This window comes from Hakea prostrata, chromosome 6 (genome assembly GCF_041222555.1).
Source record: "Hakea prostrata isolate BN-2017 chromosome 6, UWA_Hpros_2, whole genome shotgun sequence".
In the NCBI taxonomy this organism is placed as follows: domain Eukaryota; kingdom Viridiplantae; phylum Streptophyta; class Magnoliopsida; order Proteales; family Proteaceae; genus Hakea; species Hakea prostrata.
In genome coordinates, this window is record NC_142605.1 from 24,271,316 (window position 1) to 24,285,289 (window position 13,974).

At 39.4% G+C, this 13,974-nt stretch overlaps 1 protein-coding gene across 2 annotated transcripts in view; it reads right to left on the bottom strand.

Annotated features, from left to right (window-relative positions):
• Positions 1-13,974, bottom strand: part of HUA2 (Tudor/PWWP/MBT domain-containing protein) — a 31,567-nt gene that overhangs the window by 3,226 nt on the left and 14,367 nt on the right. Inside the window, exons 4-11 of one of the 2 annotated variants that reach the window (XM_089159566.1) lie at positions 13,434-13,947; positions 11,138-11,246; positions 6,146-6,258; positions 5,799-5,986; positions 4,671-5,418; positions 4,084-4,591; positions 396-488; positions 175-281 (exon numbers count right to left, since the gene is read on the bottom strand). In XM_089159566.1, the coding sequence (XP_089015692.1) occupies positions 214-281; positions 396-488; positions 4,084-4,591; positions 4,671-5,418; positions 5,799-5,986; positions 6,146-6,258; positions 11,138-11,246; positions 13,434-13,947 (2,341 nt within the window). In that variant the 3' untranslated portion in view covers positions 175-213. Of the gene's footprint in view, positions 1-174; positions 291-395; positions 489-4,083; positions 4,592-4,670; positions 5,419-5,798; positions 5,987-6,145; positions 6,259-11,137; positions 11,247-13,433; positions 13,948-13,974 lie in introns of both variants that reach the window. The other variant, XM_089159565.1, reaches the window with a different exon arrangement.

A 13,974-nucleotide genomic window follows, 5' to 3' on the forward strand; every position in this document is an offset into this window, starting at 1 on the left:
GAAGAAAACCAAGACAAACAATAAACTTCATTTGTGCACATGGGCAAAAAAATCTTCCTTGACAGATGCAAGGCTTTTTCTCATGACTATTTACTTTGTTAAGGAAAAAAGAAAGAAAAGAAAAATCTAATCTTCAAGCAACTCATTAGCTACTAGTTAAGGAAAACTACTTACTCAGGTTCCAAATAATTAGGTGAGAATGTGAGACGACCCTTAACCCGGCCTCCAACAATTTACTGCAGCGATATCTGGTCTACCCGGCATCTGAGCAACACTGTTACCTGGACGGACTACAAACACCAAATTGTTCATAGCTCATACTAGGTTTTCAAGCACTAGAAACAATTTTCTGGACATAGCGATGCATCCTTTCCCCACTCAAAAGTCAAGATCACCTGGTATTGGAGGTCCTGATGGCATAGGATTGTGAACAGGATGCTGGAAACCCATATTATTTGTAGGCACTTCAACATGTGGACGAAAATAGCCTGTCATGATATGCTTCAACATAAGTATTTTGGGTTACTGACATAACATATAAACTTGGATAACAGAAAATAATATCGTAAACCTTGTGATGATCCAAGACCTACATGGCTACATCCACAAGTCCCAACTACTCAACTAGTACTACCAAGTACCGATAGTAGTACTTCATTATATATTTTCAGTGTTTTAATTGAACGATTAAGTTAATCAACCCTTTATACCACCTCATGCATGGGAGAGTGATGAGGTCCCGATGTTGTTTATGAAAAGATAATTAGACTATCTAATTTATTAGTCAAGTTTGGTTAGTTAAGCTGATTCCAAGTCTTTTAAAGTCTGGTTTTGTATTTATAGTCCTACTTTTAAGTCTTAGTCAAGTCCTATTTGTCCAAGGACTTCTCTATTGCTTAGCCCATATAAAAGATTACAATCAGTTCGGCTTAGGTTATTTTGCTTGAGCAAAATCTTGTGTGATCCCTATTGCATGAAGAAGCCAACAGTGTTTAAAGTCCAGTTTCCCTGGCTCAAAGTCCAAGAGTAAGCTCATGGTGCTAGGCGTTTGGAACCCTAGAGATGTTCCTCTTACTAATTGAGGAATCAGTATACGACAAGACCTGCCATTTCGAGACTGCTGCTTGGAAAGCATGCCACCTTAGCAAGGAGATCCTGACCTCATCCCCCTTTTTATGTTTATTTTGAATCTACCCTCTTCAAGTCACCTCACCCTTGATACACATCTCAGATATGCCCAGCCATTGAAGCTCCTAAAACTCCTCAAGCCTATAACCCTAAAACTTAGTAAGTAGTTTATCTCTTTCCCACCACCAAAATTAGCTGAACATTGGTACAAGTCTTCCACTCCATCCCCCTACAACTTGATCCTAGTTGCAGCCCATAACTTTCATCTATCACAAAGTTACATCAAGCCATAGAGACATAAGAGTTCCCCTGAACGCTAAATGCAGAACCTATATTCTTATCTTCTGTTTAGACCCAAACTTGAGCTGAAACTTCAACTCATTACGGCATATGCTTGAACCAGATTACCCCTCATTCCCACCTTTAACCCTAACATGTTAGCAAACCCTAGTTCTCAATATCGAGTTGGTTTTGTTCTAATTTTCCTGGCAGCATTGGCCCTTAGCTGAACCAAATGAAAGGCTACATCACATCGTCCACCCAGTACCTACATATAAAATAATCTAGCATGCCAGCAAAGATAAAACCATTTCAGAAATCTCAGGTTCCCTGTTCTAAGTCAGACCATGACACACCAACAGAGCAGTTGAGCTGTCAACCGGTTAAAGCAGAATCCACATCATACTTAATGTTCACGGGAGATTGTAAAGGCATGAAATTATTCTAACAGGCACCGCTTGCTTTTGGCTAGAAAAATAATCATGTGTAAAATATAAACGTTATATCCATCAATACCACAACAAAGAATTAATCAATTGTTAACTATAATAGAAGATCTATGGATTCTTCTATATGAAGACTTACCAAAGAGCATAACAGATCCTCTATTAATCATAAAAATCTCCCGCTCTATGGAATCAGACCATGAACACCTTATCCAGGTGGTCTTAGGTCTTAGCTCATGTTTAGAAATTAAGCAGTCTATCAAAATCCACTCATCTCTTCTTTCTCCACATTAGAAAGGGTATTCAAAATTCTGATTAGCAAAAATGTTTGGTGATAAGCATGGATATTCAGAAAATCAATCATTGATCCAGTGAGTTGTACGACTCCAAAAAAAGAGTTCAGAGATGTAAATACATTGACCCCAAGTCCAGAGATAGCCTAATAAAGTAAATCACCTAAAGGGCTTATTTAATGGAAGTGAGCCTTGGGTTGGGTTATGAAGGCGTTGGCCTGAAAAGAAAGACCCAATTACATTCTATCAAATGCCAAGGCAGGGGGAGATCCGCGAGAACGCCGAGACTCACGAGAATCTCACTATGACAAGCGAGACGAGATGAGAGGCGAGATCTGCGAGATGGGAGATCTCACCACATCTCGCCGAGATCTCGCCATATCTCGCCAAGATCTCGCCATATCTCGCCGAGATCTCGCCATATCTCGCCGAGATCTCGCTGCAACCATAAAAAATTGCCAAAAACTTGATTTTTTGTCGGAATTTGTTGGGGATTCAACTCTAAACATCTTAAGACATCTACAACATCAAATATCATCATCAAGCCTATTTCAACTAGACTACAACAAAGGTAAGATTTTCCCCAAATTGAATTTCTCAAATAGAATATTCTACAATGGGTGTGTGAGTTTAGTGTAAAATATGTTGATCCACAAGCTTTGATCTAACTCATGGAAACCAATTAATGTGACAGTAAACCATATGTGACATACTATAGTGATGAGTTGACTTGGGAGTTATATGTGGCCACCGTCGAATCGTGATGCGATCGAGTGATATTCTTGCTTGTCTTGTAATCTTATTACCACAACCTTGTGATTGTGATTGTGAACTATGGATTATGATTTATGACACAAAAGTCTAAAACTTCTATGGTTGTAAAATTTGAAGCCATTAAGTTCTTTGATAGTTTGATGTGTAATGTATTAATACTTTATAGTTGATAACATGAATTACGATATCTCTACATTCGGTTCACAAGGGTTGACAGAAGACGAGTTAGGGTATTTCCACAATCTAAGGCCACCAAGTGTCAAAAGGCCTTAAATAGACTAAATACCAAATTTCAGCCCAACGGGCCCAAAACCCACCGAGATGGGCACCGAGATTACGCCAAAATTTTGGTAGATCTCGACCGAGATCTCGCCATCTCGGTCGAGATCTCTCTATTTTGGAGTGGCGAGATCTTGCTCGAGAGCGAGATCTCCCACCATGCTCATAGGCTAGTCACATGCCAAGTTGCCAACTTACATTGAACAACAAACAAAGAAATCACTTTACCAAAGCCAAAACAACTAAAATAGAGGAGAGGCTTCAATGGAGTAAGATTCACTTATGAGAAAAGTGGAAGTCATCATGTGGATCTCCCTTCTGTTATGCATCAATGACTGCACTGGGGACCTGACCCTTACTAACCTTGGAAGAGTAAACATTAACATATCCATTCCACTTCATTGATTATAAAAACTTATAGACTATGAGATCTGACGGAATTTATACATCAACTATTTGTCAAGAAGAGTCCAAACCAAAATGCAGTCTCTGTTGGTACCAATTTTAACATCAAAACTTTAATATGAGAAGGGGCATGTGATGACACTTCCTCAGACCATCAACAACCAGAAAAACAACATACACAATATAGAAATGGCTTCAACAACGCAACTAAATTGATGGACCCAAAGCCACTGTGTGATCTAGGTGTTGTGACTGATAAAATGTAGCTGCTTTATCAAATAAAGCTAAAGTTTATTCATTTCTTCCATCAATAACACGAACACCAAGTGAAATCCAAGAAAATAGCAACACAAACAAATAATACTTTCCTCTGCAGAGAAAGCTAATATTTGTTCATTTCTTCCATTATTTGTCACCTTTTCTTTAATAAAAAATCACAATTGCACATTTCCAAAAAACCTACAGAATGCCACACATACCTTCTTGAGCAAAGGGTGGCCCGGAATTTGGAGCTCTCCCTCCACCCATCCACACGCCATGATGATTATCAGGATTGAATTCATTTGAAGGCATTCTCCGCTGCTCATCAGGAACATATTGCCTTTGTCCATTGGGAAGGGATTGTACAGAGTAAGGATGGGAGTATCCAGGCTGTATGCGTTGATGAATTGGCTTTGTATAATGTATATGGTTGGACGAGATTTGTGCAGGGGGGGCCACGGTCGGAGCAGGATGGTAAGGCCTCTGGGCAAAAGGTCCATTGGGTGGTTGAAACTGCTGTGTTGGTTGAGTTTGGGGGTTTAGTTGCATATCATTATGCCCAAATTCAAATGGTCTAGAGGAATTAAATCCAGATGGTTCGCGTGCATTACAAACTCCTGTCGGCACGATACAAGGTAACTGCTGAGGAAACATTTCATTCCGTTTCGCAGCATTACCATGGCTAGGATGAGAAGCACTTCCTGCAATTTGTAGTAGCTGGCTTCCCTGCATTGAAAACTGGAAGTTAAAATACAGTTCATCAATAATAAGGAAGGAACATGAAACACTAATCAAAGAAACTTACGCTTTGGGTCCTGCAATAATCTTGAGGTACAGATTGCTGATATACCAGTTGTGATGAAGGCGGTGGTAGTGATGGTTGAGGTGGTGGTTGAGGGGGAACCGACTGTGGTGGCATGGATTGTTGGGATAGCATCGATGGTTGGGCTGGCAATAAATGTGGCTGTGGCAGTGGCGGTGGCGGTGGTTGTAATGATAGTGGAGGACCCGGAGGCAACTGCGATGGAGGAGGTGGCTGCGATGGCGGAGGTGGCTGCCATGGAGGTGGTGGCTGCGACGGCAGTGGGGGTGGTGGTGGAGGTGGCGATGGAGATGAAAGTGGGGGAGGAGGAGGAGGAAGAGGAGGAGGTGAAGGAGGTAAGGGTGGAGGTGGAGGCGGAGATTCTAAGGGCAATGGTGGTGAACCCAGAGGCAAAGGGGGCAACTCGGGAATTTTATGAGAAACTGATTCTGAAGCCCTATCAGAACTGTTTTGCTGTGAGCCCAATTCAAACGAATCATTCCCATTAAAGAGTCGCCCATCCTTGGGAGATCCTGTAACATCTTCCATTTCAAGCTCACCATCCACATCCTCTAAAATATGGTGACGCTTGTCACTAGGAGTAACTGCATTGGTTTCTGGATCTTCAATGGAATGCGTCACTTCTACAGGTGATTTCTCACCAGCATCCTCACATAAATTGTTAGGAATGTCATCTTCATCCTCGAAGACACTTGAAGGTAAAAAGCCAGGCAACTGAAATGTTGCATTGCTGACAAAAAAACAAATGCATGACAAGAAAACAAAGAAAAGAACATCAGACAGGCAGAGTACAACCCTCACTTTCGTGCAGCAAGGGCTAGTAAAAATTGGAAGACAGAACCATATATTCAGAAGTGAATACAGAAATAAAATTCTGATTGAAGAATATGGAAGAAGCATCACAAAAGCTCACTCCCACAACATGGAGATTAATACACTTAAATCATTAAAAAATAAAGGAAAAAACACAAAAGAAGGCTTAATAGGGGACAAAAATAGCAAGGAATTCAGATACAAAGACGGGTCATGGAGATTATAAGTTATAACATTCAAACTATTAACAGCACCCAATACAGAAGGGGGGAGCAAATACAATAAGTAGACAAATACCTCCCATACTCATCAACAAGCATCCCTTCCATTTCTCTGATCGGATCATCAATAGCACGCTCAGATCGAGACGGACGTCTCAGAAAAAATCCACCAGTCATATCATCATTTGAGACTCCGATATCATCCATGTACCGCCGAAGAATTGATTCAGGTAGAATTTTCCGCTCGAGCCATAACCGCAGAACCTGGGGGAAAGAAAAGGAGAGTTTGTTAGGTACCTAGTTTCCAGTTTAGGTGATCCTTCAAGCACATAGATTTACTAAAAAGTTTTTAAATCAGCACAAGAACCACCACCCACCCCTCAAAAATAATTCTTTTCAATATTAAAGTAATGTCATGATTACCTTAAGACATTGACGACGATTTTCACGAGCAGCTGATCCAGCTGGAGCAGCAGCCCCTAAAAGACGAGGCAGGGCTGCTTGTACTGTTGGAATGTATGATGCTGAAGCAATTCCTGAATAAATAGCGAAACAAGCAGCGAGCCACTTACATACATAATAACTCATGTATCACAATAACATCAAGTGACTGACAAATATATACTGTCTGGTGTATCAATTGTATAAAACCTTAAGCTAGAAAATATAAAGGATAATGTAATATAGACCAGTTCCAAGTGATAACCAATCCACAATAAGATTGTAAACTTAATGTACAACAACAGTAAATATTTCAATTAGCTTTAAAATTAGAAGGAATTTCAGAATAATAAAATAAAGGAGAACCAAGTCTCTCATCAACAAACTGTCAGTATATTTCTCACCATAATCTCTCATAAAGCAAGGTAAAAGCTATGTCCCACCACCTCCCTCTCCCCCCCCAAAAAAAAAAATCTGATTAACTCGATTATGCAGTAGAAATAGGCCAAAGCACAGTTCACATACCTTAAGTTGACTTTGTGAGAATGACACTAGAAGAGCTAGACAAGACCATGGGTATATTTTCATAAGGGTCAATTTTGTTTGTCAGGAAGTTAGGAATTTATTTGTTTCTATTTTTATTGCCTCTTAGCTGCTGTTAAATTTGTTTCTATTTTTTAGTGATAACAATCAGTTTTATTCCCAGTAATATATATTCTATTTTAGGATTAGTATGTTCTATTTTTCCTTGTAACTTCTAGAGCAACTACCACACTCCCCTCCCCTCGCTCCTCCCCCCACACACACACCCCCCCCCCCCGAAAAAGAAGACAAGGGTTCAGCATTGATCAATGAAGGCAAGAATCCATGTAGCCAACCCCATTTAGTTGGGGCAAGGCTTGATGATGATGATGATGAATTGATCTGAAGCTTCACTTTGAGTATGTTATTCTCTTGCCCAATTTGAATGATAAGGAAAGGTCAAACACCTACGGTCTAGTGAATCTTGTTTTTGACTGTTAAATCCTAGGACTGAAGAAGCCTCGCTGAGAAGGCTCATTCCACTTATCCTTGCTTCATCTTCTCATGTTTATAGCATAGCTGATGAGGCACTAGGCGATCTAAAGTGCTTGAGCTACTGCTTAAGTGCTTCAGCATAGCCTAAGCAGTGCTTAAGCAGAATCAATCGCATTCAAATTTAATTTTTCTAAATTCTAATATCAGTTAATATTTATTAGTAGTACTCAGATAGCTAACAATTGCAACATAATGCCATATAAAACAAATTTATGACCATAAACCATAAAAGGGGGAAAAACAGGCTGCTAAAATCCTAAATCACAGATTTCCAATCTACAACATGACGGACGACATGTAAACCAGAATTCTGAATATAAAGAGGGAAAAAAGACAGTTAAAGACTTAAACCACAGATCTACAATTCACAAGATGATGACGTATAAAACAGAATTGATGAATGAAAAGTCTGTTATATGATGACGTATAAAACAGAAGGGAAAGGCTGTTAAAGACTTGAACCAAAATCTGGGAACAAAACCTTCTTTATTCAATTCAATCCATTTGACTCAAATTGACTCATTTAGGTTTAACAAATAAAAAGGTATGATCCCATGTTCAGAGTGTAAAAATTTCACATAAGTTTATGAATGAAAAGTTGGTAAATAGAATACATAGAAATAAAAGGTTAAAAAAACAAATTCTATAAATTAAGAAATCAACTTCCCCAAAATAAAAAACAAAAAAAATATACTGCATTGGTTTAAGTGTTGCTCAGGATGCCAAAGCAACGCTTTACTGACAAAAATGACACATTTTGGCTTAACAGGTGTATGATCACTTTTGCCCTTAAAAAACCGCCTAAGCAGCGCTAGGCACCGTCTAGGCAACACTTTGGCAACTATGGTTTGAATTCTGCTATTACTGCCCTTTGTTGAACTGCTGCTGCTGCTCCTCCACTTGAATCAGATCAATGACTAGAATTTAGTGAATCGAATCCTCCTTTCTCCTTTCCATCTCACAAACCACACTAGGTCTACTAGCCCTTACTCCATCTCATGTCCCCCCTCTATTCGGTTAATCATTCATCCATCCACTTCATTCCACCATTCAATGAGAAGTTTCTATTTTTCGTCCACCCTAAAAAGTGGATCTGATGTGAACACAAGGAACCCCTCCCCACCCCCCACTCCGGGAAAATAATTGGATTCCAAAATCCAGATCCAAATGGCCAATCCAAGTTGGTCGAATGCCACCAAGGGTATTTTGGTCATTTTCAGCCCCTTTTAAAGGCTCAATATGGATCTGAATAGATTCCCCTCAATCCAAGGGTCATGGATCTACTTTTGTTTCCAAGTCCTTTAAAAGTTAGTTGTGGATAAGATAAATTTATTTATCCAAAGGGGGGTTTTATCTTATATAGTTTGTTTTTATTTGGAAGTGCTAACGAGTCCCAAGTCAAGTGTCTTTACAAGATTCCAATCCGAGGGTTTTATTCTTGTAGTAATTTGATTCCTTTTTGAATGTGGTACTCTAGAGTTGGAAACCTTATCTCCCAGTCAGTGTCTTTTATTTTCAGGCTATAAATAGCATGTTCTAGCAATGTAAAATTCAGTTTGATGACTAATAATTTGATTGAGTTGCGGACTGGGGTCTCCTTGTTGGGTCGGCCTTGGTTGAGTGCTTCAACCCAGCAGAGCACAAGTAATCATCAAAGCCATCACAGCATCCAAATTCAGCAGTCAAGTAAGTTCAGCACCATCCCCCCACCCTTCCCTGCCTCCCCTCCCTTGTCTGCAGCCCTAGATTCCCCAAACCCTATGACCACCCTAAGCCCTGCCCCTAAGCCCCACAACTCCCGTACCCCCTTCTCTAGTAATAGTAATCACAGCCTCCCCTTCCCCCCCCTCTTCCCAGCGATACAGCAACCTGTCCAATAGGAAATCCCAATTCCCAGCTCCATTCACCCCCAACTGGACCACAAAAAGCCCTAGGTTCAAGCCCTAACATTATTCTTTACAAATCAGTCCTATTTACCTTAGTTAGGAAAACCTATCACTTCCTCCTTGAGATTCTGCAAATAATTTAAAATTCAAGAAATCTGATTTTATCAAGTTCTATCAATAAAATCGCATTCTGGTTGACAGGATAGCAACAGAAAGTCAGCTCTGTTCAGCAGAAGCAGCAAGGAGTAGCCTTCTACCACCCTAGCCGAAACCCTAATTTGGCCTTTGAATTCAAAATTCAAATATGGAATTCTGATTACAATGGGATTCAGATATGGAATTCAGTTTCAGCAGGCTCTAAATTACCTTAGAAACCCTAAAAACTTCCCCTTTTGCTGGATTTCCCGGGCAAACCCTAAGTCTAGGGAAACTACCAAATTCCCCCTAGCCCTAAACCTGGTTAACATCAAGACCCAACCATCAAAATCAAGCAATAACAAAAACTTGCAGCAATGCATCACTTGATTAAGTTTCGAGCCAATCAGTAGGCTGGTTTGCTCTACAGTGCTGAAGTTTAATAAGTTTCTATTCTGGAGACCAAGGCCATATCCCTCAATCCAACCACCAGAATTGAGTTAATCTTGCAGCAATGCTCTCTCTACTACTATCTTGTCTATATCCATTCAAGCCAAGGCTAATCTTTTGATGGCTGGGTTTGTTTCGGACCTTAAGTTACTAATTTCTATCTTTATTTCTAATTTACTGATTTGTGGGTTAAATAGGCTTAGCATGCTCACCCACACTTCACATTACTCAAATTTGTATACAAGGTAGCCCCCAGGAAAATTACACAAGAGACTTGTACACTAAAAAGAGGTGGTCTAACAAAATCCCTAACTAATAATGTGACATCAATTGCTAGTGGAACTAAAATAATGAAGGAAACTGACACAAAGAGGCCTCTAAAGGTCTCTATGGCAACCTTCCAACAAGTCATTTCTGGTGCTATTCTGGGTTGTGGGGCAAGAAATGGATAGATCTATTGTCTTCCTGGTTCATTTTGTGTTTTTTTTCCCTTTTTTCCCCCTTTCTCGAGAACAGACCAGATAATAGAAATGGTTCTGCTACAGTTATGAGAAAGAGCAAAAGGAAGCTCTGGGAAGGAAAAAAGGGGTGGGGAGACCAAAAACTGAAAGCAATAATGTACACAATACAGACTCAATATTCACGAATCACCACCATCACCACAAAATAGAAGAAATTATTCTCTTTACATGCAATGGTTGTGTATTACCTTTTTTTTTCCTGGTACAAAAAAACAAATTTCTTTTCCAGTTTTACCATATAGCATTTGTTGATACAGACACCCCAACACTAAGACACAGAAATCTGTTTCTGACTCAGGAACAGTGTAAAAGAAACATTGCCATACAAAACCCAACTAAGCAGGTGAAATAAATCTTGTTTTCCTAGCTTCTACACATTAAAGTGGCTAATTACAAAGAAAATTCATGGGATGAAAGGCCCAACACCAACATAAGCAACCCAAGGCTTATTCCAAAAATAAAGCCCTTCATGCAAGTCATATGCATCGTATCTCTCTCCCTCCCCACAACAGGTACACATCAATCAATGTATAAGCACAGCAACAAAGAGAATTATGAGAAGGATCAAAACAAAGAGAAGTAAAAGCAACATTAGCATTATATAGCTTAGGAGATACCTTCCACATGAATTAAAAATATAATAACATTAGGAGAATGCATCCATTAAAAAGGAGAGAAGTAACTAAAATCTTTACCTAGGGGGTGAAGATGATTATTTAGAAGTTGGAAGTAATCAGAGTACATTACAAACAAAAATCCATTGCTCACTATGTTATCCACAAGAATGGTGTTACAATATAGACACAACCAACATATCATGCCCTTGACATAATACCAAAAATAGACGGCATTAGAAAACTGTATCACATTGTTAACTCCACATATATAATTATCCCAGACCCTACCTTTCTGACTATGAGAACATTGTGTGATGGAGTCCACAAGAAAGAACAGGTCCACTTTGCGATGGCAACTTGGCTCACTCTCCAACTTTTGGATGAGCAGTTCCACAACCTGCATTCAGCAAAGGATTTAAAATTTAACTCACCACACAAGCATGCCACACCTACTCAGAACAGCTTCAGCTTATTGATCTTCCTAATCATGGTGGGAGATCTTGCAAGATATCTCACTTTTTCAAAGAAGCGAGAGGAGATGGAGATCGAGAGCAGAGAGTTGGGATATCTCACTCGAGATCTCGCTAGAACTCTAAATTTTCACCCTTTTTTTGCGGATTTTGGCTGGATTTTCACTTGCAACTACTGTTAGCACATCTACAACGTCAAAGGAAGATCAATCATTCTCTGCTTGTCTTATGAACTTATGATTTTATTACTTATATAGAACTTCTAATGGTTGTATAATTTGATTATTTTATTCTTGAATATTGAGATTGTGATACTCATATGGATAGAATTTTGATGCCATTTAGGTTATGTGATGCATTTGATAAACTTGTTTTTCATTTATATGCCTTAAAGGTTCTATATTACATGTTGTATAATCTTGCATTCCCTAGTCCTACAATATTTCGGTTTCACACTATAGGTAAACTTAGAAATCATACTTAGGGTTGTTTTTTGACAAATCCAAGATCACCCATGCGTTCAAAGGCCTTAAATAGGCTAAATACCAAGCTTCAGCCCGATTGGGACCCTAAACCCCACCGAGATGGGCCACTTAGTTGATGCCAAAAATTTGCATATCTCGACCGAGATCTCGATTTTTCGAGGTGGTGAGATCTTCCACCATGTTCCTAATGATGACAAAAAGAGCAAAGATTGCATTCAAAATCTTTCATATTACAATCTTAGCAACTGGTGTTGCAGTTTGAAATAAGAGGTAACTTTTGTTGGGTGGGATAATTCACAAGCATGTAGAAAAATTGTAAGTACAGAGAACATACTTTTCAGGTGGAGAATGCTAATTTTTCTAAGGTTGGATCTTGTTGGGTGGGATAAGTGAAAAGTTAGGACTAGAGTCACTATAGAACAGGATCATGGAAGAATGATTCCACAACTAGGAGAAGCAGTCCGGAAAGACTGAAATTTCCTGTAGGAAATGGAGAATAAGACTTCATGGAACACACTCGTAGAAGAATAATTCCACAATTGAACAAGGTTACATAGCCTGGCCATTCAGAGGAGTGTTGCGATTAAAATGTTTCTGTTGACGAACTGATTTCCCCTTGTGACCCAAAAGTCTCTTAACTATACTTGAAGGGTTGCTTACTGTGGTTTTCTTTTGCTGCCAATTCTTCCCTCGTACTCCCTATTCTCTCGACAAATTTGGGTAGCTGCACCCCAGAAAGCCTACTGCTTCACTCTTGTAATTAGGTTTGATCTCAGAAACAAAGTTTCTAACAACTGCTTTTTACCAAGAGAACTCAATAAGAGAATCAGATGGCAAAGGATGATGTGATTGTCAACGCAAGGAACCCCCCACCCCCAAAAACAAAAGAAGAAGAAGAAAGAAGGAACGAAAAGGATAGTCTACTGTCTACCACTACTATGGCAGTGCATTAATAATAAGAATGAAAAAATGAAAAACGGAATATAGAAGATACCAGAGCACAGCAGTACAAAACCAAGCTGCTCAGAAGGTGAATAGATATTGGACACTTGGGCTAGATACTGGATCTGTTATTTGAAGAATTTAAAGGGATGAAGTTCACTAACTTCAAAGGACATAAAAATGATAGGCAGCAAGGCATCATTGCACCAAAAGAATCATATTATACAGGCTGCTTGGCTTTTTTTCGCTGTACGTAATCATGCATAAAATGTGAGATATACATGTTTACATAACATAGAGTGGAGACAAAACAAAAGCTGAATCTCTAAAATATATATTATGTGCAGCTGTAGAGCATAACGAAGGAAGAATCAAGTCAAAGAACCATCAAAGCAGCCATCTTACATCTTCAATGACCCATCAGCTGGAACAGGTGAGGGAAGATTTACCCAGCAAAATACTTTTTCCAACACAGAAACATAAATGTATTTAAAAATAGCTTCCTGGTATGAAGCCAATTCTCAGAAAATATATGTTATATCAGATGCTTTAACCTGATACAATTGTGAGTGTGATGATAATCGGGTACAAATTGTTAACCATTTTATCGGACAATAAGTCTACATAAAAGTTGAAACAAGCATTGAATAACATAAAAGACAAGAAAATATAGTCAGTACTACCAACCTCATTGGCGATTCCATACTTTGCACAATCAATTGCTAGACGGGTTGCACGGCCAATACTTTCCTTTGTCCTTGACAATGTCTCTATCATTCCTTCAAAAGCATCTCGTGCAACAACTGCCTCAGTACCACCACTTAATGACCCTCCAGGTGCCCTTTGTCCTGAATTGACTCTTCCTTCTTCAGGATCTTCATGCTCTAGTTGATTATGCAAAGCAACTTGACGAGAATGAGGAGATGGAGACGCCAGGGATGAGTGCCCATAGACTCCCTTTACATCATGCTGCATAGAATGGCTAGTGCCAGACAAGAAGGGCTGAACTGCAGAAGCAGGACTTGGGCTTCTTTCCTGAATCACTGTACTGGTGGAAACAAATGTTGGGATAGAATGATCATGAGAAAGAGATTGTGAATGGGCAAGTTTTCTTTTTGCTTGCGCAACTGCAATAAGATGCTTCATTGACATGGAGTCTGTCAACGAAGCGGTAGCTCTATCGTCACCAACGGCACTGGATCTGGAAAGGAGAAAGCACATAAAATAA